Source organism: Scomber scombrus, chromosome 11, assembly GCF_963691925.1.
Source record: "Scomber scombrus chromosome 11, fScoSco1.1, whole genome shotgun sequence".
NCBI lineage: Eukaryota > Metazoa > Chordata > Actinopteri > Scombriformes > Scombridae > Scomber > Scomber scombrus.
Genome location: NC_084980.1, coordinates 24,775,460 through 24,803,217, shown reverse-complemented (window position 1 = coordinate 24,803,217; position 27,758 = coordinate 24,775,460). Strand labels below are relative to the sequence as shown.

General features: G+C 37.3%; 1 protein-coding gene across 1 annotated transcript in view; it reads right to left on the bottom strand.

Annotated features, from left to right (window-relative positions):
- Nucleotides 1-5,993: 5,993 nt before the first annotated feature.
- LOC133990062 (vasoactive intestinal polypeptide receptor 2-like) overlaps nucleotides 5,994-27,758 on the bottom strand; it is a 68,853-nt gene continuing 47,088 nt past the window's right edge. Inside the window, exons 6-14 of the mRNA XM_062428242.1 lie at nucleotides 24,159-24,256; nucleotides 20,854-20,986; nucleotides 19,053-19,203; nucleotides 17,231-17,291; nucleotides 15,875-15,944; nucleotides 13,942-14,033; nucleotides 9,080-9,209; nucleotides 8,336-8,377; nucleotides 5,994-6,167 (exon numbers count right to left, since the gene is read on the bottom strand). Of these exons, the coding sequence (XP_062284226.1) occupies nucleotides 5,994-6,167; nucleotides 8,336-8,377; nucleotides 9,080-9,209; nucleotides 13,942-14,033; nucleotides 15,875-15,944; nucleotides 17,231-17,291; nucleotides 19,053-19,203; nucleotides 20,854-20,986; nucleotides 24,159-24,256 (951 nt within the window). The remainder of the gene's footprint in view (nucleotides 6,168-8,335; nucleotides 8,378-9,079; nucleotides 9,210-13,941; nucleotides 14,034-15,874; nucleotides 15,945-17,230; nucleotides 17,292-19,052; nucleotides 19,204-20,853; nucleotides 20,987-24,158; nucleotides 24,257-27,758) is intronic.

Sequence of the window (27,758 nt, the reverse complement as noted above, 5' to 3'; positions counted from 1 at the left end):
AAGATGTATAAAGATTTACTTTTCTCCCATTTGTGAACTGTTTTCTTCTGTTTTCTCTGATAGTAAATAGAAAACCCTTGGCAACTTGAACACATTAGCTTGGTTTCAGGGAAAAATCAAAATTTTTCACAATTTTCTGAGGGTTTTTTTAGGGCCAACTTATTGAGAATACAGCTTATTAAGTGATAATTAAAATAATCATGACTAGCAGTTTTACCTGAATTCAACACGTTACCTGACGAGTCAAGAATACAGATGTATCACCTGCTATAACTACGACTAAAACTGTAAAGGTAAACATATCTGATCTGCCACTTATAGTGGCTGATTAATGAGGGGCGCTGTTCCAATTATCCAGAGAAGAAAGGCTATTAAAACATGTAAAACATACATTATTTCTGTATATTACAAAGTAACTATGAAATAAAATGTTTATTATTCTACTCTGTGTGCCGTAGTCAGGCCAGTATTTATTAAAAATGTGTTTTTGGTTAATTTGCTGTGAATATGTACACTTCCTGTGTGAGCTGTGCTAGACAAATGACTTTCAACTTTTGGCAAGCATGTGACCTGAGGCTGCTCTCTAATTGGCTGTTTCAGATTTTCCATGGGACACAGCTTTCTGCAACAAGCCTGTTTGGTAGCATATAGATGTGTTTCAGTATTTCATGCAATCTCATGTTCAGTTTTCAGAGAGCTAACGTTACGAATACTATGAACGTCTGTCCTGTACAACAGTCAAATGTTTTCATGCAAAGGTTATGCTTGTGTGCGGGAAACTTCTGTGCTTTTAACCAGTGCTGCTGGTTGATGGTTTGGGAAACATTGATCTACTTTTTCACTACCTGTGGAGCTAACGTTGTGTGGTCTCTGTTAGCATCATGACTGCTACTGCCATTTTTCTTGCTGGAATATGTCTCACATGTTAGCTTTTTGTTTACATATTAATTTGTGTGGGTTTGGTGGTGATCACATTTGAAAACTATTGATAATAAATCCACATAAAAATCAACTTCAGTATTTGGGGGTACCTTATTGCTTGCTTTATGAGTATTGAATTGTCTAATTAGTGAGCTAGGCAGCACTCTACTGGTGTTATATGATTATAGCACACCTGTCAATTACTCTACATTCAGCCCTGTATTATTGACATTACTTGTTAGTTAACCAAGAGTGGAGATACCGTCTACAAGCATCATAATATCCGTTTTTATGCAGATGATACTCAGCTGTATCTATGAAATCGAGAGATCCCAAGAACATCGACAACATCAACGTTGCCACTAAAAACAAAACTGACATTTCATTGACCACATTCTTTACAACAAAGTTGTTTTAGGTCCAGACATAGTAATATATTGTAAGGCACAGTGGGGTCTGTACGACGAAGTATTAGGACCATATATGTAAAAAAAAAAGAAATACTGACCTGGACGAGGGGGGTTAATATTTCAAGAAAACACAACACAAAATTTCTGAGATTAAAGTCACAAATTTACAAGTACAAAAACTCTAAAAAAGGTGCTTTATTCTGCTAAGAAGTCACATCACCTCACTTTGGAACATTGGAGAGACGTCACTTGTTGTGCATTATGCTGCCGTGGAAGAACTGATCAAATTGTACTTTTCATTCAGGTTTATCAATAAGGAGATACTTGTTATCTTAGCCCAGAATCACCATATCATCCTAAGCATTTGGGCTTTAAAAATACATTGTATTTCTCATAAATTTTCTTTATAATGTCAGAGAATATCTGAGTTTTTGCCTCATACATTTACGACTTTAATCTCAAAATATTACCCCTTCTCGTCCAGGTAAATGTTTTGTTTTGTTTGATGTTACATATATGGCCCTAATACACTGTTGTAGGTCTGGCTCTTAGTTATGGTTATATATTAGAGAGCTGGTTTGGTTTAGAGCGCTAAACCTACTCTTAAATAATTGATGGATCAAATTATGGCACTTTTACAGGGCAGGAAGTGGCTTTAGTCTTTGTTCACCAAAAACCCAAACAGGACAGGGCAGTATTGTTCTGCAGGTAAATGAAAGATTAACAATCAGTACAATGTTTTTCAAAATGTGATTGGACGAATTTACATTGTTTTATGTATGCCTTAAGCCAAGTGTCACCAATTTTTTTTGTCTTGTGGCAACAATTAAATACAACATGTATAACAAAAATATAGCACGCCACAAAAAGCAAGCGTTTCCTCTTTTTTTCTTGTCTTCTCTTGACAAAAATTTACATTAGATTCTACAAGAAAATGACACATCAACAGCCATTGACCAACAGCAATGAAAAAAGCAAACACTGAGAATATCATGCAATTGCTGCGTAATACTTGCTGCATGAGTAAAATCCTGACTATTGCCATTGATTACCAAAAGGATTATTTACTTTTAAGAAACCTGTGTCCACCAGCCACTTCTGTTTTAACTGGTGACTGTCGAGGTTTAAGTAGATTGTTCAAAATAAACCAATTTAAATGTCAGTGATTTTGTAGTGAAATTGCATTGCATTTAAGAACTGTTAGACTAATAATTGACTTTCTGGTTTGGATTCGAAAATGAAGTTAGCCACATGATGAGATGTTAAGTCATCTAAAGGGCGAAACAGGGAAAAATTGGATTTAAAACAGATTCCTATTGGCACAGGTCTTAAATCAACTGTCTCACCTCTTTAACTATGAAAAAGAAAAGCATAACAACAACACTTTTGTCCCTCTATTTAACATTTATAAGCAGTATACTAATATGTAATAAGTTGCTATTAACATACTATAATGAAGTTATAAACAGATAAAAGTGTTTATTATTTGTCAGTCAACAACTATAACTCCTCCAGTGGGCAACAATAAGCAGAGACTGGTGTATAAACAGATAATGAATGACAAATACAGTATAATATAATTGTAATAATATAAAATGTCTTAATAGGAGAAGTTGTAATTGCTGACAAATACTGTACATTAACACTTAATGTGTCATATCAGTTTATAATTATATTATAGTTGTTAGAAACCATTTATTAAATGTTATTATACCACTTGTTAAATAGGGGGACTAAAATTAAAGTGTAACCTGAATTACATTAAATAACATTCCCAACTTTAAATTACCCCACACACTTTTAACATACTGTGAGGGCTATAGATGGTTTATTTTGGGAACAAATAACACTATGGCTGTGCCAAAATCTGGATAGGGATCTTTAATGTTTCATACACCTCCACATTTCCATCCCCAATGGCTATATGTGTATTATTTTCCCTGTAGGATGGGAAACAGAGAAAGCAGTGTTTTGAGTGGGAGTGTTTATAATCTCTACATGAGCTCTGTGCAAACCTCCACTTCAGGACTTTAATATGATGAATTTGTTCAATTATTATGTGTGCAGTGGCTTAAAAATCCCAAAAAACAAATATCTGCACACAGTGGTGACAAAAGTGTTCACATAAATACATTTCTGTTGTAGCCAGAAAAACTTGGACTGTATAGTTTGGATATGGAAAACTGTGGTGGTCGTGCTGAGCTTTTCAACAAATCAAAAAACCAATTTCAACAGAAGTTCCCGGTGGACTTTAGTGTCCCTTTTCATTAAATGGAATCGTCCGTCTGAGCACCTGCGTTGTTTGATTATAACAGATCATTGAGCACATCTCAAATCTATCGTAGCACAGATAAAGGGTTTGGAGCATGCACAACATTTCTCAATGACAGTAGTTCATAAAATGCATACATTAATAATTATTATACATTGCAATTACATTAAAAATGATGCAGTTTGTCAGAACAGTTTAGGTACTGAATCCATACAAAACAACCCTGTTTTTACCATCTTTTCTTAAACCATAAATCTAAACAACCAGGGCTTATGGGCTGACCTGGGTCAAAATGCATTTGTGAATCATTCTTAGCATTGACTTTAACATGCTTCAAGTATCAGAGGTGTGGACACGGCACCACAAAGTACATGATACTACCAATTAAATTTAACTTTTTGCCTAAATGCTGCTGCTGCTGGCAGGCTTGAAAAATACCTAACATGGTTTGAGAAGCATTAACTTTTAGGCAACTTATGAATACACAACTGGCGTCAACAGCACGGTAGACAAGTTTCACGCATTGACCGTGAGACTCACGCAACTGACACTTTTCACACGTTGTCCTGCCACCCGACCATTGTCTCACGCGAATTCATAACGGATAATGTCACGGCACGAAAAGAGGACACTGACAGCGCACAGACATATAAGACAGAGCAGCACAGCGCAACAGCAGCACTGAGCAACAGTGAGTTACTCAGATCGTAAGAGGGGAAAGCCAGGAAAATATACAGAAATCTATAGTATTGTAATGTATTCCCATGCATGCTGCTCAGAGTAATCTCAGTCAGCAGCTCGTTTAAATTTACAAAATAGTTTTATCCTTATTCAAATAATGAAAGTTACCAACTCAGTCCCTTACTCTATGGGAAGAGGAATAACTTTTTGGATTCATGAATGAATGGGGCCCCACCTCTGACACTGTATCAAGCTCTCTTTATACATCCATGGATACGACACCATCACTTCGCTTAGCCTTGCAGCCAATTTTCCCCCAGTGGTCACTCGTGGTATTACAGGGAAAATCCCCATTCTCCCCATAGACCACCATTGTGAAAGAGACGTCTGTAAAGTTGTTGACAGGACACCTCAGATGGCAAACAAGGTAAAATACGACACTTTATATTATTAATTTTTGATCCATGGAGGTTTTATATTTGTAAAACGGTCCTTAAGTCTATGGGCAGAGCACGAACTCATGGGTGGGGCCAGCAGGAGAAACACTACTGTTCATATTTAATGGGCTGGATTGAGAAAACCTGGAAGCTAGAAACGCCAGCTGAGCAATTCTCAAAGGACTGAATGGGCGCCATTTTTGGTCCTGTACAACGCTCTTATAATACATCAATTTCTACCATTATTTTCTCTGTTTCTGGGTCTGTATTAAGTCTGTATTTATTTGGATATTACTTACTATATTTGGATAGACCCGAGAGACTTAAATGGGGAGTGTCAAATGATCTAGGGTGTATATAATACCCCCCTCCCCCAACTGGGTAAATCTCACTTTAAACTTGAGACATTTTTGGGAAAGCAAAGCTGCAGTTCTGCTGCTTGTTGGTGGTTGGAACCAAAAAAATCAACCTGACCGTTATCTTCATTATTGACAAGGTTTGAATACTAGTGTACTTAAATATGATAGTTCTTCTAGGTTTCCCTTGGTCGCTAATATACTAGACTTTATAATATTCGTTATTTTCTATTTTAACCTTTGAACGTCAACCATGTGACACAACTGCTGTTTATATAGCAACAGACAGCTTTTTGATTGTTGTTTTATATTTCACTTTAGTCAGTGAGACATACTGTATATTTCTTTTTAAATATCTTTTTACACAGAGTTCAGTAATTTTGTACCTTTGTTGCAGAGACAACAATCAGCTGAACTCTAGTCCAGGCTAAAGTCTACGGCAAACCATGAAGAGAAGAATGGCACTGTTTTACATACATAGTTCTTTATAAATATCGAATGTAATGTGTATAACATACACAAGTCAAAAATATATCTACACTTCATACATCACTCTGTGCACCAGTCCAGGTAAAAGTTACCTTAACACGTGGAGCTTCAGATGTTGCAGAGTATAGCCTACAACACCCGTACTTTCTCTGCTTCAAACGGCCAGTGAACATAAAAAACGGCTCTCTGTTGTCAGCAAACACTAGCGACCCTCATAGCAACAGACCAGACGCGCTTTAGGCTCACTTAAGGGATGTTTTGAAGGCTCACATAAAATTTGTAAAGCTGAAACCAAAATCTGCTCTGAAACAATGTGCAGGTTCCACCCCATGTGGTATTTCATTCATTTAGTAAAACTATTCGACCCAAGTCAACCTGGAGAGTGTATTTGTTTTTGTTTTTAACTTTCGAAGATGCCTCAGGGTCCTCACAGTACGGTGGTCTCTGACTGCAGGATGGACTGGGTTCGGGAGCTGCGGTGAAACTGCACCATGTGGTCGGAACCGTTCCTGGAGGCGAACGCGTTGTTAAAGTGGTGATCTCTGCTCAGGCGGCAGTTAAGACACATGCTCCGCCACTTTCTCTTCAGCTCACCTTGAACCTGTAAAAAAAAAAGAAACACAAATAATTTCAATATGTGTCAAAAGTCACTTATTTAACCCTTTACATGCTGTTCAATAATTAGTCTCTGCACTATTTCTCATTCATAAATTCCCCAGTCATTAATACATGTCTAATTAATCCTTCTGTTTGATTAATCTTGTGGAAAAAAAGACATTCACAACCACTGTTTTATGAGCCAACTTGTGCATTTGCATATATAAAAATGTATATATCAGCTGCACAATTTAAAAAAAAAAAAGCCTTTGGGACACAAAAGGAAAAGTCTGGCTAAAAATGGGCAGTATGTAAGGATTAAGGGACTTTTGTAAAATGATACAACTATGAATAAAGCTTCAGTTAATAATAGTGGAAACAAAGCTTTCCCGAAGCGCTGAACCTCTCATATACCTACAGTTGTGCTGAAGATGGTTAATTTGAATACAGATCATTGTATGGAAAGATTGATTGAAACACCTCACCAAAACATAGTCAAAATATTAGTGGACTCAATTATGTAATTATTAAGATATGTGTAAAAAAAAAAAAAAAAAAAAAAACACTTTCAAACAGAGTGACAGCTATACAGCTTTTAAATTCAAAGTATTAACAACCAGTGTCATCAGATGTCCTGGATGCTGATTGGTTATCGTCCACTACGACACACGACATGGATTAAAACAAACAATTGTCATGTGTGGTGCCGACTTTGTGAGTTGGACCATTATCAGTCTGACATTGTGTAGTCTCACAAAATTAACCCACTTCCTAAAGGTGCGGAAAAAGCAAAGCAAACAGCCAAATATATGTTAGCTGCAGCTAGTTGTGTCTGTGTGTGTGTTTGTGACTTAACTCAGAACTCACCAGAAACTCCTTTCCCTCCAGTCTTTCTCCTTTTTCCTGTTTCTCTCTACATTTATGAAGCAAACTACGAAGTTGTGCAAATTTTAATTGAAGACTCACGCAGATGCATCTTTGCATAATTTCAACTGCTCAATTTTGCATCCAACAGGTTTTTTTTCAGTTGACTTTGTGTGCAGTCGTGTTGCCTTTACAATTATTTTCACATTCTGTCTGAACACATAGTAAGTTCATCAATTTGGTCCCCCCAAAATTTCTCTCACAGTAGCTGATGCAGTTTATGTTTCAGTGCACAGACGACAGACAAAGTATCAGATGGTTTTAGTACCAAATTAGAGCAGATGAACAGAAGAGCGTTCCCTAAAGGAGCTCAAATACAAACAAAACAAAAACTCTTAATGTGGTCAGATCAAATGCAAAGTCTCGCCTTACAGAACTTGCAGTCGGTGGAGTTTACTAAGTGGGATCATTAAGCCCCGAGACAGTTGCACATTTTTTCCAATGAGTTTGAAACCGTTTCAACAATTCGAGACATCTTTTTGTGTCCCGTCTCGTGTTTTTTCTCGTGGACTTTGCACCAACACACTTTAAAGAACAGCACCATCTGCACACAGTGTTTGAGCAGTAATTAACGGGAAATGCAAGCACCAAAAAAAAAACCCAGCTACAAAAAGTCAGTGGATGCGAGTCAGCACTTTAGTTAGGTTATTACTCACATGTTTCCTATCCAGTTTCACAAGTATTTGTTATCATATTGTTTGATCTGTTCTACTTCTGTTTGTTTCATTCTGTTAATTTAAGTTATCAAATCAAATGAGGATAATAAATGTTATTAACGACAGAGTACAGGGAGTGACAGAAATATTACAAGCAGGGTAAAGTCAATTTTTAGACTTATGCCAGTTTTCAAATCTGCCCGTAGTGTGTTGCAGTCTGCTTATTTGGCACCACTGTTTGGATAATTAAGAATACTTTTAATGGGAGGAATAGAAACAACTTTTACGACACACAAATTACACTTCCAACAAAACAAATTTGCCAAAATAATTTAGTGCTTATCAAATGTTTCCGCTAAAGACCAACATTTAAATTAAACTGTATTTTAAAATAAACATGTTATCAGCTGAGTGCAGATGCTTTTATGGGCAATTTTTTTCTCCCACCAAAATGAAATACAAAAAAAGAAAGAAGGATGTTTTATATAAATGGTGGTTTATTTAAAGTACTCCACTCAGTCTTGAATTTTTACACATTTCTAAATGCTATATATTGCACAATATTATGTAATTTCATGTGGTGAGAGCTTACCTCACTGTTTAGGAAACAGTACAAGATGGCAACCACCAAACCCTGAAAAAAAACAAAAGAAAATCATTATTGAGTAATTCAACATTTAAATCTTAATCTCACAACATGAAATCATTAACCTTCGTGTCGTCCTCCCGGGTTAAATTGACTCTGTCTGTTACTTCTTTCCTCCCTTTTTTATTTCCTTCTGTCCTTCCTTTCTCCATCCCTCTTTCTTTCCTTCCCTCCCTCCTTCCTTCCTTCCTCCCTTTTTTCTTTTCTCCCTCCCTCCCTCCGTCCTTCTTTCCTCCATCATCCATTCCTCTTTTCCTTTCTCCCTTCCTCCATCCATCCTTCTTTCCCTCCATCATCCCTTCCTCTTTTCCTTTCTCCCTTCCTCCATCCATCCTTCTTTCCCTCCATCATCCATTCCTCTTTTCCTTTCTCCCTCCCTCCCTCCTTCCTTCTTTCCTCCATCATCCCTTCCTCTTTTCCTTTCTCCCTTCTTCCATCCTTCCTTCTTTCCTCCATCATCCCTTCCTCTTTTCCTTTCTCCCTTCCTCCATCCTTCCTTCTTTCCTCCCTCCCTCCTACCTTCATTCCTTCCCTCCTTCCTTCCTTTTTACTCCCTTCCTTCCTTTCTCCATCCTTTCCTTCCTTCTTCCTCCCTTCCTTCCTTGACTCGAGGACAACAGGAGGTTTAAGGACAATAATGATAATGTAATAATAGACATGTAGGGTGGAGAGAATTTTTTAATATGGCACCTGGAAGGATCCGAGAGCCAGGTCGAAAAATATTCTGTAGGCTTCTGCGATGGATTCACTGAGCGAGACGAAGACCACGTAGTGAATCCCAAACAGAGGGATCAGCAGGAGAGTGGATTTGGCCAACCTCCTGAGACAAAAACAGACATGAACAATTCATTTATTTGCAGCAATGTGGAACACCAGGTTCAAAATGGTCTTTTTTCCCCCGACTGGGGTTCACAGTTCACACTCGAAACAATGTGTTTTTCCATCAATGATTATGATACATCACATGATCAGAGCTGATAGTTGGGCTTTTTTTATTATAACTCTGTTTAGGGTTATATCTGCAGGCAGGTGTCCTTTTTCCATTAAAGTTACAGCTTAATATAATATTCTAATAACTCTAAAAATGACTCCTACACTAACATATGTTGTGTTAAACTTTGAGGCTAGTGATGTAGGGGGAAATGAGGTTGGTAGTCACACTGTTACTTTCTTATAAAGTGCATTTTTTGTCCTTATTGGACAATATTCTGCATTTCCCCCTCTCTGACTGCTCTGAGCTTTACATCTAAAGGAGTCTGGACGTTGTTTGTCTTCCTGACAAAGTTCCTGCTCATTTTGCTATCTTAACAGAAAGAGGACTAGATATGTCACACCATATATGTATAGGCCAACATGTTACAACCAAACCCGAAGAAAATGTGACAAGCATCCAGTAAAGCTAACAACCACATGTTATAGCATAGTTAAACTATCGCTCTCTCTTCATACTTTTTAATGGTAATGAATGCACTGAAGATCTCACATGAAAAACACTAAATGTCCTCTCACCTCAATGTCAAGTGGGTTACTCCAGAAATGACTCTGGAAGTAACATCTCACCTAAATTCTGAAATCTTCAGCACCAAAACTTTTTAACAACAGCGTCCACTAGGGACCGAGATCTAATGAATGTGACAACCAACCCCGTTCTCCCCTACTTTGCCATTTTTGTTGCATTAGAACAAAATTGCATCAACTGCAACTAGTTAAAACCATTGCAAAACAAAACAGAAACAAAAACATGTTGTGAAGAGCAGGAGGAAGAGAATCCAGCTCAAGTTCAGCCATCATTCTCAACCCAAACATCTTTTCCTTTTGTGCAAGTTTTTCTCTTTTACATAGTTAAAGTAGTACTGCTTATTCAGCTCTTTACTGTCAGCAGCAGCAACAAGCTGTACTGTTGATGACTCGTTTCAGCTGTCAGTCGGATAAAAAGTGCTCTAATTCACAATTTCAGACTGTGGCAGCCTTTTCAATATTATTGTTTTTTGGGTAAAGTGTTGGGTGTACAGATTAGATTTTATGCTAATGTGGCTGTGTGTGTGTGTGTTTAAACCACTTTCAGGGTATTTTAATATGTGCCTATCATTGCGAAAATTTCTGTTCCTAATGCAACGTAATGATCTATGCCAGTGATAGGAAAATAGCGACACTGATGATTTCAGTGGTTTAATGTGGGCGCTGTGTCATTCTAGGTCTCATTTTTAACATTACTGAGCAAGTTAGTGCTGGTTTACCTTTATACATACGCTTGATTAATGTTGCTGTTGCATCCGTCAGCTGTGTGTGAGTATGTGGCCCCCATGCCAGGCTATAATGCTGCTGTAACCCATGTTAAAATATGACATAAATAAGAATAAATAGTTTAAAAGCTACATAAATAAGTTTAAAAGTTAAAGGTGATCCATTTAATGTAAAAAAAACCCAAAGATTCTACTGATATGGGCATCAAGAGGCGCCCTCCTGAACCTGTGAACCAATCAACCTGTCAATCCCGACGTAGCCACGCCCTAATGCATACCCTGCTTTATCGTCAAATATAAAAACAGGGAAGCCAACATTTCACAAATGAACATCATACTACATTGAAGAAGGCTTTAAACGTAGACAAGTTGGTGAATTCTCCATTGACTTGTATAGAGACGGAAGTCCTTTTGACACCAAAACGGTCGCCCCCTGGTGGCCTTTTGATAGAATGCAGTTTTAAGTTAGTTCCGCGTTGGCATCATTTCAGAGGACCGGAACTCCCCGCCTGGGAGAGAGCCAAGGAGAAATCGGAGAAAACGAGCTGTGATTAATAAGCGGAAAAAGGAGTGAAAAAGTTGATTTTGCAGTTGAAAAACATAACTTACCTAGTCGGTAACTGACGGGGATTTTATGAGAACTAAGCCACACCGGTTTTGGTGAGTTTTGTGTTTATTTTCTTGCATTTTTGCTGTGTTGTATTTTTTTCTCTGGCGGAGAGCTAACGCTAACACCGTAGCAGTAACGTTACAACTCAGAGACTGTGAAACATTTATTTGTGTAATTTGAGGATTTAAAAAGAGATTTATTGTATTTATGACCTGTTACACAGGTCAGGTTTTTTGCTTGGTTTGAAGCTCGGTCAGAGCGAGGATTGGTCTGCCGTGTGCGGGCTTGAATTTGAATTGAAAGTGTCACGCTTTTATTTTCCTATTGAGTTCATATTTTTTGTGATTTGAAATGATTGTGGCCCACTTTGATTTGTTTGTGTAATTTAAGGTATTTTCTTACCTGTAAAAGAAAGGAAAAAAAGAGTTAACTCAGGAAGGAAAATAGGAATTCTAAAATAGGTGCAACCAAGGAAAAAGAGACTGCTCTAACTTAGATTAGCTTTATTGAAATAAACTAGGTGAACTAAAGAACAAAAAGAAAGAGTGAAATACCTTTTCATGTATTATACTTACCTCAATATTAGGAACCTGCAGGGTATTTTTTGTTTTGTGTACTGTGTTTTATATGTGTGTTTTGCATTCAGTAAATTGCCGGCCTTTTGAATTTAAAGCGACGGTCTCTGGTGTAATTATTCTTGCTCCCCACTCCTTAGAACCTAGAACTGGTCCAGTGGCGCAGTAAGTGGTGTGATACCGGTGCTACACTGCTAATGTTCATCATGGAGCCTTTCCATGCAAGTATAGTTGTAATGGCTTATTTTGGTTAACATATGCATTTCAGAGCCTTTTAACTATAATTGGCCCACCTGATTTTCTCTGTGCACACCCACACTATTGTTTCTGACTATGCTACTGGGGGACAGTAAATTGGGATTCACACAAGCACTGTGTTTATTTTGTTCCCTATAATAGATTTGTGAAAAAACATTTTAAAAAGCCAGGTTAAAAAACATTCCTATTTTCTTTTGCTTATTATGATTGAGCTCTTTTAAAACACTTTAAATCCTGTATTTGCACTGTATGTTCATTCAATAATTTTAATGCAAATCATTATTTTATGCCGCACTCTCATATTTTAGTCTAGCTTTTTGTTTTCTTGCTCTCTTTTTCTTTACTGTTTTCCTTTTAATTACGATTGGGTTTTCTTGTTTTTACTTGTATGTTTTCATGTTTCCAATTTTTACTGTTTAATATTTTTGTTTTTATGTAAAGCACATTGAGTTGCCCCTGTGTATGAAATGCACTATATAAATAAAGTTCAAAAATACCCTCACAGTGGTATAAAATAGGCAACATAGCAGGGACACAGACTGTAAACATCTTACCTGTGATGATTGCTTGTCAGCAGTGAAATGGTTTCATTATAGTCCAATGATTTCATCAGTGCTGTTACAGATAGTGTCAGTGTGGAGAGACTTTTATCACATTGATGCCTCTAGGCCATTTCCCCCCATGATTGATAGTCTGATATCACTGTATATTCTGTAATCTTTTTGTAAAATACAGTATGTTACTGAATTGGACTTGACTTTATGTCCAATCCACAGTCATTGAAAAGTGAGCCAGCAGCTTTGTTTGTCTTTTTTCTTTCCTCATAGTGTCCTTGTGTGACAAATTTAAACAAAGTGCTTTGTTTCGCTGTTACTTAAACTTGAGGCTAACTAAAAGCAACCAGCTTTAGGCAGACAGTTTTACAAAATGCATTTGAGGCCCCTGAGAACTTGGGATTATTATTAATTATTAAGTCCCAAACCGCAACCTATCAGGGTTAGGTTGCGTTAGAAGCTCTGTGATTGGAAGCCTGAGATCTGAGCAGATAGAGGTATGCAATGGATATCTCATCATCTGGGCAAATAAATCCAAATCTATCTGAAAGGCTGTACCACAAGAGCTAAGTGGAAAACTAAATACATCCAAATAATGAAACCACTTATATCATCGTGTTACCCCTGCAGAAGATGGTCAAATCCTCCCTCACAGTATCGCAGCACTCCAGGTGTCGACTTTGCTCTAATCTACACTGAACTTTACAGCACTGACACTGAATCTTCACTTACACTAACAGAGGATACAGCAGCGGAACAAACTGGGCTTATTCAGGCTTTTCATCACCTCTCGCCTCTGAATCTCAGATTCCTGCGGCCACAGGACTTGAGAATACCTGACAACTCAGCACAGCTCAGATTTTACTGGAGGGTGAAACTGCATGAAGATTAAACACACTGACACTGACTGGGCTAAGACTCAGACACTGAACCACACAAAAATGTACCACTCCCTTGAGGGATAGAGGTTCCCCCTCTCCTGCATTTTGTAAAGGCTGCATCATGAAACGCTGTCTTGCTGAATGAACGTAAGCGTCACTCCTATCTCTCCAGACAGCAAACACGGACAGGATAAAAAATAAAAAAAAGGTTCTGAGTGTCTCGGATGATCTATTTCGAGGCATTTAGCTGACTCTCTTATCCGCAGCGGCTTACACTGACTGAGCAGGTGTAGCTTTGGCTTAATGACACATGAGTGTTGACTGAATTGGTCGACACTTAACTTTCTTAGCATGCGTGTTGAAATGGGAATCATAAAACAAAACAAAAAAGCTGTTTAGAAAGCAGCACATTTGTGAATCCTGTGAGATACCTGTATTGTGATTGGTCGTTGCCGCCCACGTCAGGACACCTCAGCTTCTGCACCAAGATCCGAATGATGCTGATGAACAGGATGAAGTTCACCTTGGAGACAGGGAGGAAATAGAAACAACTCAGCAGCCTGAGGGAGACCCATAAAGGGGTAATTTATTTTGCTTTGTTAGATGTTTCTCTTCCCACAGAAGGCAATTAATCAAAAGTTCCTCATCCAACAATAAGTGAACTTTTCCCACCATTTCCTCCTTTTTCAGCTTTGTCTGAAGCATCACAAGTCAAGTTGTGAGTTGTTTGAAACAGCTGCTCTTGTGCTACTATTTGGAGTCGTTGATTGACTGTTAAAACCCACCACAGAATATACGCAACTAAATGGCATAATGTCTGTTTCTTATAATAAGTGTTATGGCCATACACACCACCTATGAATCATACACTGGTGTGTAGATTACCTGTTAGCTTAAGCTTTTAGTATTTATTCTAGGCCTGACTTAGCATGATGTTATGTATGTAGTAATAAAATGTTCGTATATTTTACATCACCTGAAACATTCAAGACAAAGTTTGAGAGTTAACGTTAGCTAAGTAGCAGCAGCAGAAGGCATTTCAGCTGATGAAATTGATGGCTGCAAGTGAAATGAGTCACCTGCTTTTTGTCTATCTCTGTCTGAAATTTCAATGATAAATTGAAACTGAATTATGTGCCAGACTTGAAAGCTCGACAGGCAAAGCAACTCTAACTTCGGGGGGAACAGAAATTGTCAGATGCTACACTTAGCTTCCAATTGTAGAGAAATTTAGCCTTTCATAATTTAATAGGAAATCACCTGGAACTTGAAGATACCAAATGATGATCGTCATAGTTATCCCCCCCCCCCCCCGATTTGTACCCTTTTAAACTTTGACTCACATTAAATAACACGTATCAGCGCCTGTTAAGAGTAACCTGCTGAGACGGATAAAGGTTGAAACAGCGTACAGTGGGACCTCACTCAGCAGAAGAGAGGGAATACACTCAGCAGGAAAATCCTGTGAAGTTAATAACATGAGACACTGGTGCTAACACACTATGTCACTGTTACTGTATGCCAGAAAGAGTGCTCCCATACGCGTGTTGATCTCTTTAAAAGGTTTCCAAAAGGTCATGAAATTCAAGTAACTTCCGCTGGACAAATTGGAAATATATATAATGCTCATATTCTGACTCATAATTAGTCTCTATACCAATTCACACCCATTCATTCCCCATCAGTCATTCATTTATGTTTGATTAATCTTATGGAAAAAAGACATTCACAATCACTATGATATGGTCCAGGAGAACATTTGAACATCTTTGACTGATTTTTGATTTATTTATGTAATTTTAAATGAATACAGGTCAAATTCATACATTTACATATATAAAATATGTATCTGCTGCACACATTTTTTTTTTTTAAATTATGCATTTTATTTAAATATTTGTATATTTAGGGTCACATTAGGAAAAGTCCGGCTAGAATAAATGTGTATACGGTGTTTTTACAGCTCTTAAACGTAAAAAATGGGTCAAATTTGACCATGGACAAATCTCTCGGTTCTGAAGAAATACTTTTGAATGCATGAATTGTGATATTTTAATAACTGCTGAACTTAACATCATGGCAAAACTAAATGAGTAGTAAAAAAGGCATAACACTAAAAAAATGATGAATCAAAGAAATGTCCAATGATGGCAAAGAGCGATAAAGGTTTTCAGGTAATCAAAAGTTTGCCCATCGGATGTTTGCCTTCCCCTTTGTGTTGTTTGTAAAAACGATTATGACACATTCCCAACAACACCTGCATCCTTAATAACATATTCCACTTGAATGCTTCTTTTAACGCAGTTTCTGATAATGATGGGGAAACACCTGCAAAGAAACGGGAGGTAATGATCCTCAACCTACCATGATAGACAATCCGATCGGTCCGTTGATCACCCAGTTGGGTATGGGGTTCTCATTTCTCTCCCAGCATCTGAAGGCGGAGCGAAAAAGTAACAGATTTATTTTTTAAAAACTGTGTAGTAGTACAAGCAGAGGTGGCACAAGCAAGAAGCCACTCAATAGATTCTCATGCAAACATTAGAAAGCAACAGAAAGTTGAGTCTAGCCCAAAGCAATTTTTAAGTAATTCGACACATTCAGACTTCATGATATCAGCCCCTGTAATGGCCTGACGCAATAGAAGTGGAGCGCCAGGAATAAAAAATTAGCAGTGAGTGTGTAGTAGTTTTATTCTGGGTATATTGTCACAGTTCAAAACAACTCAGGCAACATCTGTGACACTTCACAACGTCCCAACAACCCTTTGTGGGTCTTCTCAGTTGGTAGATTAATGTGACGAAGCACAATGGATTATGATATACTTGAAGTATTTGGTTTAAACGTTACTCAAGCTCAAGACTAAAAACATCATATCTGTGTGGAGCAATGAGGAGACTGTAACGTTCCTCAAATCCCCTTACTAACCTACTCTAGGGCTTTCAAGCAGCATTCCCACAGTCTTTATCAGCGGATGCTCGGTTATTTTAAAGCTCCTGAAGAAGCTATTGGACTGTTTTGTTAAACTACTATTCCCCAGGTTTAGAATGAACTTTTAATGCTCAAGTTTCATTATCATACTCGAGACAGTTTCCTCACACTGTGGAGCTGTCTTCTGCCATCACACTGCCGCTCTGTAATTGGTGTTGGGAGACTTGTTTCAGAGAGTCGTTTTTAAGAATACGCCCACTTACTGCAACTCACCGTAATGAGCTGCAGTGTCAGCTGTAATAATGTGCAACAGAAGCCGAGCAGATCAGTGGAACCAGGCTCTGACTACTCAATGCAAATCCCACCAGCTGAATTATCCAATAAGGTGCTCTTTGACATGTGGGATATTTGTCTTAATATACTGTCAACGAAACAGCATTCCCACATGATTGCTGACAGAAATCTAATCAATAAAATGTCAATTGTGGACTTGAAGAAATAACCAATGCATACAGTAAATACCTCTTTATGCCACTCTCTGATGTGATTGAAATTCTCTCGCTCTCCTATCACATAATTAAGAGGAAACTAATAAACAGTTCCACAGTGTGAAGGAGACAGGAATCACATACACTTGATGCAAAACAAATCACACATTATTATTAATATGGAAATCAACTCGTGGCATTCACACTCTTGTGAACCAATTTAGTTTAGGTTATAGGTTTTTGAAGGAAGATAAAAACAAAAAATAAATCAAGTGGTCGCTTCTTGTTTTTCACCACTCACCCCGTGTCCTCCAGATAAATCCTCGTCATCACCCATGCAAAGACGAACACTGTGGGGATTCCTGCAAAAACACAGATAATAGTTGATTGATTTAGAGCCTTATCACATGAATTTACAAATTTACATTTTTAATTATCTTGTAAATTAAAGGTGCAGTAAGTGACATTGAGCCTCACTGGATGTCAGCAAACAACTGTTTAGTATGTAAAGACATAGTAGGCACACTCCCTCTGTGTGTTTTATTTGAGCTCTCTCTGTCCTTTATTTTGATAGCTATGGCTCTGCAAACTTGTGAGTACTTCCATATTCTTCATATGTTTCCAATATGGCGGCCAAATCACAAACTCTCCCAAATTACAGCTAAACAGTCCACTAGAATATGTTTCTGAAACATTTAAGGTGAGAAATAGGCAATACATCAACAGAATTTTGATATATTTGATATCAGCACTGCCTAGTTTGAACTGATTTTTTTTCTTCCAACTTTATTAAATGAACAACGCACACTTATCAACTTATCGTACAATAATGTAATTATAGACATCATCATATCAACTTATCGTATGATCATTTTCTTGACTTCGGTATTGCCACACTTCACATTTGCAGCTATTCATGTCACATTGTCCTCCATTCCTCACTGTGCAAGTCCTGAGTGGAGCCTGCAGAAGGGAGTAGCGCCACTTATATGGAATTAAAGGTAAATAACTCTGTCCCGACCCGTAACTATATGTTCAGACCAAAAGCGGACAGTACGCCAAAGCTGCCCTGTCCGCCCGCTAAAGTCACTTTTGTCGCCTTTTCGTTCTTGCTTCTCAATTTAAAGGGGCCGCACGTCACTCGCATAAAAAGCCTGCCGTGCAACAACTGCTGTAGCACACCTCATTCATTTACCGTGATCGACATGGATGAGAGAGAGATCATTGCTTTTGGTGCTTTATACTGTAGGACTGATATGTTGATAAGTCTGCAGCCTGTGAGATGCAGCACAGAGCGCAGTGCCTTTACGCACAGCCTCACTGTTTATTAAATCAGCTGATGACACCAGGCTGCTGCAGTATAACCACACACACCACTCATCAGACTGGTTGTAAAAAAGTAACTTGCATTGCTTGTCAAATGCGCCGTTATAATAGCAATCTCTTAAGTGACAGCGCTTCTGGATATTAGAGGGAATGGGAGATGACACTCACCACACTCATTAAAAGATTAATACAGATGTTTTAACTACAGATGTGCATATACTTTTCTCGTTGATAAAATCATTAAGTGGCAGCGGAGCGTCTTTCCTCCAGAAGCAGACGTGGTTCTGAGACCCATTCTCCACAAAAACACCATAAATTCAGTCTGTGCTGCATATTTTGATGTCTCCTCCCGGCAGTCTGTGTTTTTACCCACTCTCCAAATCCACCCCCTGCCCCTCTTGCATTATATATTATCATTATATCAGTGGTATAAAATGATCTTCAAAAGACAATAATATTGTTTATCGCGATTATTTCTGAGACTATATCGTCCAACAAAAGTAGATATTGTAACAGATCTACTATAGTTTGACATCTAATGGCTGAATGTTGTGAAGTGCGACTTTAATTCCATCTAAAACATTAATAGAAATCCAATCATGCCTGGGTTTAGTATATCTACACTTTTATAGTTTTTATTCTGTTGGTTCTTTAGCGGCTATTTGCTAAAAAGCTGTTTGGTGCCGGGCACTCCAAACTAAAGAAGCTAAAAAGTTAGGTGATAATTCAGTAAGTATTTGTCACATTACAGGCAGCCATTCGGTTCACTGTTAACATGAGAAACACTGATTTGGTACCCCAGCCGATGAACATGTAAACGACGAAGTGTCTGTTCTCGGAGAAGATGACGACGAGCAGCGTGTGGAGGTACAAACCCTCCACCAGCAGCCAGAAGAAGTTAGCCATGATGAAATATTGGAAAAACACCAGGCTGGCTTTACAACCCACCTGGAAAAACAAAGACAAAAGACAAACAAAAAGTGCATGTTAGAAAAAGTACTTAAAGGTTAAAGATCTTAACTAGGTTGTAGACTTTGTGTCTAACCTGTAAATGTCACAAAACACGTTTCTGTAACAGTATTACCGGTGACATGGAATTAACCTTTAAGTCTTTTTTTCTCATATCAACCTCTCGTGCACATCCTGTTCTTTGTCGTTGCAAAGGCTTTATATGACTGAAGTGTTGGTGCAATCCTCTAGGTTTACAGGGACACTGTAGGTTAATCAGGCAATTATGCTAATTATTCCTAAAATATGGGTATAAATTCCCTTTTTTCGGAGGGAAGGCAATCAGCGAGTTCACCAGGAGGATAAGCTTTAATTTGCAGATGACAACATTACGAGCTCGGAGCAGACGGAGGAGTATAAAAAGGTCAGAGTGCCCCTGACAGAATTCCTGCAATCATTACACAGATGTTTCCACTCTTAAGATGTGAGCAAATGAGGGCAAGTAGAGGAGGAAGTTATAGGCTAGTAGAGCTAAAGAAAGATCAAACATCAGTGCATTTTTGAACTTTAAAAAAAATCAAAAAACAGTCCAGTATTTAAAATTGCACCCAATATTTCATCAGCTTCTCATGGGTCATGTTTTAACCTTTTTCAGATGATCACTGTGTCAGATTTATTGGTTATTTACGTTTGACCCCTTGATGTCTTTCACAGCTTGTACAGAGATGATGGTTAAAGGTGATGACCGGGACCGACTTCACCTTTCTCATAATTCCTCTTTCAATTTATTTCATGTCATGTCTCGTCACAGATTACGTCATAGAAGTTGTCGAGCAAGGTGAAAGGAAAAGGCGAAAAATCTGATATTCTAGCCAAAACAATCTATATCCAAGTTACATGAATGTGCTATGAATGGGTGTGGAAGTCAGGATGAATCAGTTCCTGTCCTGGACCTAAGGCTGGGCAATATATTGAAGTTATATTGATTGATTTTGGATATTGTAATATCACGATATGTCATCAGAGTTGTCTTTTCTTGGTTTTGAATGCTGGATTACAGTAAAATATGTAATTTTCATTGTAACTTGTGTAAATCAAGGTTTAATAGCTGCCATCCTCGATAAATGTGTCAAAGCCGCGTCACCTAAAGCACAAAGTGGGTGACTATTCTTGGGAGAAGTTTGCTTTGTTAAAGTTTTGCAAAAAAAAAGACACCCACTAAAACCTGGAAATGACAGTATCAATGAAAAGTTTTGGTTTTAGCACCAGATGTCAGGGACACATTAAGACTGTTTAACAATGATGTTTCAGGAGAGAAGTTTCCTAAATGCTAAACGATACAACAGAGATTCACCAACTAAATTAAATTATCAGGGTAGAAAATAGCTGAAAATGTCACAACAAATGAGTTTCACGCTTTTGTCATGTTTATGAGGCATTTGCAAAATTAAATACGTTTAAGACACAAAATTTAAAGCCTAATTTGTGTAAACCTAATTTAAATGTCATATTACAAACAGTTGCGGGCAAACGTCACACTGGAAATGTCTTCCTCTTTGTGACAGTTGTGCTGCCTGCTCTCTGTGCCTCCTCGCTCGTTTCCCCTCGGGACTCGACTCAGCGGACCGAGGACAGAGGTGATGACCTCACCAGCGATGGCTGATGGGAGCATTGCGTGCTGCGGTTGAAGAGGATGTCGTCTTTCACCAACACGGCCACGGCTCTCAAGATGAAGGAGAAGAAGAGGTTGAGGTGGATGTAGTTCCTCGTGCAGTGGAGTTTCCTGTGTAGATGTTACAGATACAAAACATACGATAAGTGATGGAAATATAAAAGCTCGTCAGCCTCGTCATAAAAAAGCTTCATTGAATTTAAGTGTGAATAGTTCTTTAATTTCCCTACATATTATTATCAAACCTTACTGCAAGGGTGGTGGAGGCATCATGTCACAGGTGTTTATTCATATCTAAGAATATAATTCATTCAATCAATTAGATTTTATTTGTATCATTTGTATCATTTTTTATACATAGTAAGAAACAAACAAACAAAACAAATAAATATAACAAATAATACAATATAAAATTTAATATATCTGCAATGAGGACACACCAGAATAAAAAATAAATAAAAATAAATAAATACAGTTTTACAATAAAGTTGATATGTTTAAACTATTAAACTTACTTTTAGGACTATATCTATATCTGTGTATCAACAGCATTAGATCAAATTATATTAATCCAAATTTGAAAAAAAAGTTTAATCTATGTTGCATTACCAGATAGAGATCAGCTAGATATGTAATTGTAGATTTTCTATCCACTGATAGTTGATTTGTAAAAAATGAACATAAAAAGTTTGATGATATTGCTGCTATTTGTCAATGACTGCCTTACTGTACTGTCTTCATGCAAATACTGTAAAAACAAGATTTCAATGTTAATTCTTTATTTTGTGTGAATGTAGAAAACTTCTGAAAATAGATGCTTTCTTAAATAAACAAGAGAGAATGCAAGATCAGTTTCAGCCAACTTGCACCAGCTTTTTTATATTTGATTTATACAAGTCATTTTACTTTTGCAAGTTTAAACTATTATTTTTCATCGTCATATTTTAAGTCATGTTCAGACCAACAGTACTGCTGGGTCAAAAAATGCAACCTCCTCGTTCATTTCAATGAGTCTCCAGAACAGCAGGCCAAAAAATGCAGGATCATCCAGCAAAAAAAAGTTAAACCTGGCTGAACTTTTGCTGCAATGCAATGACGCTGTTATAAAAAATAGTGGTAAAATCCTCCTTCATAGAACCATATTGGGCCAAATATTTTTCCTCTTTAAATTATGTTTGAAACAGTCGGACATCGAGGGCTGGACAATTAAATGTTCACAACTCCAGATTTTCTTTTAGGAATGAAGGCCAGCTCCTACTGAGAGTGATACATTATACATTCATCAGTCAGCCCCTAAAAAAGTTTGGTTAGTTTAGTTTAACCTGCAGGAGGTCCTGAAGGCTCGCTGAGTCTGGGTTTTTTTTTTTGGGCTGTGTGATTAGTGAAAATGAGTCGAAAGCTTCTTGTGATGTCTTCACCGCTGAAACGAAACCGTCCTCCAAATCTTCTGTCAAACAGCCAAAGAATTACTGCTGTCACACAAGATTATAACGGAGGGAACTAGTGAGATGAGAAGTGATATCCATCAGAAAAAAGTATTTTAACTACTTAAAAGAGCGAGAGAGTAGAGAGTAGAGGATGTAGATAAGCAAGTTAAATGGAAGATTTTCACTTATTTCTCAGAAAAGGATTCAAGGATGAAGACTTTCTTCTTCTTGCATTAATAGTATCTCAGAGAAACTTTGTGTTGAAAGTGGGAAACTTTCACACACACAAAAAAAAAGTTGAAAGTCTTCTTCCAAAAAAAAAAAAAAACAAGTGTTGGAAAAGGAGAGAATCGTCTTATAATTAGGGTCTTCTTATATTCGGGCCAATACGGTATTATCAACCGTTCTCCAGTATTAAGCCTGCAAACTCATGAATTTTTAACTCAACGTGACTTCCTGGATTGTATTTCATCTCCTCTCCCGTACCTCTGGTAACAAACGCTGGAGTTTTATTCAAATGTAGAGCTGTTTTTTGGGGGTTTTTTTTTTTTTCAGTAACGTCTGCTTAAGCTCCATCATGCAGCATCACTTCATCCTCTGCTAATCTGCTGGATATCTGAAAGTGCAACCAAAAGAAATGTTTGGGGGATTTGGAATTCTTTTCCTCCAAAGTGTGTGAAAATACTTTACCTCGAAAGGGCAGAGGTGCAAAAAAACTCAGAAATACATCAAAAGACATATTTATTGGACCTCGGTTTCAAGTGCTGTCTCTTATGATTGGTTTTAATATCATTAAAATCCCTTTTTGATCCTTTTTTCTGTCTTAAATTGCACAATATTTGAATTCATATTGTCCAGTTTTGGATTATTTATCACTTGATGCATTAGTTTCATCATGGGGATTATATATATTATGTGCTTATAATATTTTGTATTACTATTACACACATCACAATCAAGGCTGATACAGCTGCTGCTACTGTGCTTGTCATATTAATAACTGTAGTCATGACATACAAGTTTCTTTCATCATGGAGAACACCAGCTGCGTTCAGCCTCCAATCAAACTACAGTCACTTTTCAAATTTACTAATTTATGAAATCCTCCTGAAAGTGAATATATAATGAGTTTTCACTCAGGGATCAGTGCAATAAAACCAGGAGAAGCTGAGTTTTGATACTCCTGGTAGAGGAAGAATATAAGAGGATTAAACATCATCAGGCACAACACAATGATAATCTCAATTACTGCTGTCAAGAGTTTTGGATTTATTTATTTATTTATTTTTAAACTCAAATATGCTGAGTCAAGTTTTTCTTATGTCTCTCAGACGTGTAAATTAATGCATGATAATCCATCTCAGTTTAAAAGATTGACTGCCCCAGCTCTTTAAAAACACTAATCCCAATAGCAAAGTTAAAAAATAAGCTCCAATAAACATCATTTAAAATCAACGTAAACTGAGAGGCTGACACACCACACACACACACACACACACACACACACACACACACACATACACATCTGTTAGTTGATAAAGCTGTGAAATGAACATTTAGTTAATTTCCAGTGCTTGTTCATTTAAAACCAAATTAAACCGACAGATTATCCTCAGTCTCTGCTCACGTTTCAATCAGAGCACGAAGATAAAACATTTAAAAAACACACAAAGGAACAAAAGACCTAAAAACTGAGCATGAAATGAACACCAGCCACTTCTCCTCCTGCCACTGAAGATTCAGTCTCGTTTCTGTGTCTTATTACAGTTTGTTGTGTATCGTGAGGGGGGCAACCTGAGGATTTCTGTTTTGTGTTGTGTGTTGTGTGTAGTAGTATTTAAATATTTTGGCCTCACCTGAACAGACAGAGGATGGCGCTTCCTGTGGTGAGCGCGATCAAAGACAAGCTGTGACCCAGAGTGTACAACGTCTGCACCACCAGGTAGAAGATCAGCTGCAGAGACACAGAAAGAGAGAGAAGAGGAGGAAGGAGGTTATTATTATTATTGTTATAGATATGATATAATTATCTCTCTAATGATGAATGAATCTTTTTTTAAAAACTCTTCATGACCAAAACTGATGCCAGCAGATAAAAGAGAAAGTAAGAACGGATTCAATAAAACGGTGGTGGTGTGGACATTAAAACTGCATCATTCTGGCCATTAAAATATCTTTTCATAATATGTTTCACAATGTAAATGATGGGGCAAAGTTCTCAGCCCTCACTTTGAGCAATGCCATGACTAGTTCTTATTAATCAATTAACTTCATACAAAGTTTAATAAACAGAAGAAGCCTAAATGAAGTCAGTATTTATTCTCCTCCGTACACCTGCACACAGTTTTTCAGGTACTCAGCAGGTCCGTTGTTCCTCCAGAAGTCGCCACAGTTCTTCCTCTTCTGTGTATTTCAGTGTCTCATCTGCTTCTGTCTCTTCATGTTAATCCCAGACTGACTCCATGATGATGAGATCAGGGCTCTGTGTGGGCCAAACCATCTGCTGCAGGACTCCTTGTTCTTCTTCTTCTTGATGAAGATTGTTCTTTATGACTCTGGTTGGATGTTTGGGCTGCAGAACTAATCAGACGCCTCCTTGATGGTCGTTCATAACTGATTAAAACATCTAAAGTGCCTGAAACTTCTTAACAGTATTGTATTTAAAAGTTTATCTGAAGACAATATAAGGGTGTCAAACTTTAAAAGATACTGACTTAAATGGACTCATTTGGACAAAGCTGAAGCTTCATATTAGATCAGATAAACTTTTAAATACTTTTTTTTTTACACAGAAGGAGGACTGTGGATTTACTCCTCTATTACTTCCACTGTAAGTGCATTATGAAGGGATCTTCTAATGGTCAGTATGAACAGGAGGAATCATTACAGCAACAAAAACAGCTTTAATGTTAATTTGGGCTCCAGATTGTGGTTTTAAAATGGACTTAAACACTGTGAATCTTTCCTTTAACACTGCATTAGGCCATGCCCAATCTCAAATCTAATCTGAATTTTTAGGTCTGAATCAAATTTCATTGAATTTGAGCAGTTTGAACACAGTATCTGTATATTTGGTTCATTATTTACTTTCTTAGAGTTATGATTAAGACAGATTTGTTTGATTTTTAACAGAGACACATGGACATACTTAAGATTTTGTTTTTTTTGCAGCATTTTAAAAGGTAATTCATCTCAAGAATGAAACATAAATATTTGCTAAACAGGCCATGATACACAGAAATAATGAATGATTCAGAGTCTCCTTCATAAACTCATGTGTGTAGACAATCACAATCAATTTGAAATGACAGTACGTTCGAAATCTCAACAGTTGCTGACCCTCTCCCGCTCTGCCTTGTGCTTTAAAAGAAGCTACCAGAACTGTCAACGATGGAGGTTGGCCTGGATTGCAAATGACACTACATCTGGAGGAGACACTGTGCTGTACTGTCAATGCCATCTCATTTTATAAAAAACAAAAATAAAAAAACCTGTTGACAGCTTCAGCGGCATAAAAAACACAGAAGAAAATACACTGTTGAACAATAGAAACAATCAGGCAATGTTGAGATGTTGAACTGTATAACGTCGTTATATAACTTTATTGTGTTTTGGCAACATTGGCTGCTGTCACTAATGCGAGGAAAATTATGGGATGTCCTCGCTCACCGCAGTGTCATTTAAAGGACACAGCAATTACTCATGACACACAGCATTGCAAGTGTCAAAAATGATGATTCTTATCGTTGTTTACGGATACAGATCTGGCAATATTGGCTGACATCGCTGCCAGCTAAGTTCACAGATTTGACCCAGAATAAACTGAGAGGAGGAGGAGGTAGTAAAACATTGGGTGGAAGTTTGAGAGAGCAAATGAATAAAAGAGAAAGAGAGAGAGAGAGGGAGGGGAAAGACAGCACAAAGGGTAATTCAGCTGCCATTTGTGAGCCTAAATGAACAGGAGGAAGCTGCAGTTACACAACAGCGAAGAGCCAAAATACAGGACGATTGAGATATCTTCTATGAAAAACAGAAGAGTGGTTTTTTAAGGACAACAGAAGAATCAGGTTTTTTTTTCACTTTTCAGTGGGTGAGGTGGAGGTGTAACACTTAATGAGGACTTATCATGCACATTTTTAAGGTCTATGTTTATATTCTGGTGCTCTACTGAACATGTAGAGCAGGTTAGAAACAGCAGGTTATTTATCTGTAAATCTGTCAATTTTCATTTTTTTCATGCATTATATATTATCATGCATAAACAAGTTTAAAAGATGTTGTTATGAGCTTTATGCAGGACCTTAAAAGTTGTATTCAATATGTTTTCATGTGTTTAATAAAAATCATGCTATGAAAAATAAATTGCAAAAAAATCTCAGTGTATCAAATATGATACAAAACAAAACTCATAGATGCAAAGTGTAATTTAATTAATCTGTTTTAATTACTTGTCAGAAGGTCCAATAAACTCTAGTTTCAAATAATTTGAATTTTCTGACAATTATTTGATGGTTCAGGCATTATATGGTTAAGCAGCCCCTTAGTTCAGCCTCTATTTCTGTATTTAGGACCAAATTATCACAATGTGACCCCCAACTATCACCCAATCAATCAGAATATGAATTAATGTATCTTTAAAGGATAGGTTCATATTTTTTCTCGCCTGTCTTGTAGTAGATCCTTTCATAATGTATTTACTATGTAAGTGATGGAGGACAAAATACACGGTCCTTAAAAAAGTTATTTTGAAGTTGGGAATAGAATATTTTTTTTTACTTCTTCTCATGAAATGATTGTGACAATGTGATTTATTCTTGATAGATAAAGTGTATAAATTCTCAAAATTGTATTGATCAATCTCATTGCACCTGGTCAAAGGTGATTACTGATGTTTATAAATAGAAAATGAAAAAGAGGAATGTGTCTGAAAACAAAATTATTCCAACTTTATGGGCAACAGTGTATGAGGCTTTAGCCAACCGTCTTTGGGCCTGATTTACTAAAGGTCTGCGTTTGCAAAAACGTGTGCAAACTTGACATCACCCGCACTGAGGTTTGCGTCTTTCAAATGTGCAAGATAATACGCGGTGTCCATTTAGTACGTTTGCCTTAATGAATATGTAATATGAGACGTTTCAACCCCAGTGTGCAAAATACAGGGAGGAGAAAATCCAAATATGTTATTTAGCACTCGATTGTGATTTACCAAACCTGAAGGTAATTTTTCTGATGCTAACTGCGTCTATAAATAATACCTTTGGAGGGCAGGTATTAACCTGCTGTTACTATGGAGACAAGGAGACAGAGGCACAATGACAGAATACGCACAGGACGGAGTTTTTCCACCCGTGTTAATAATTTCGGAGTGGAATATTTTTGGTTTTACTAACAGCATTGACTTCGTCACAAATACTCTCCGATATGTCGGTTTCTCTGGTAATATTCGTTTTTGTTAT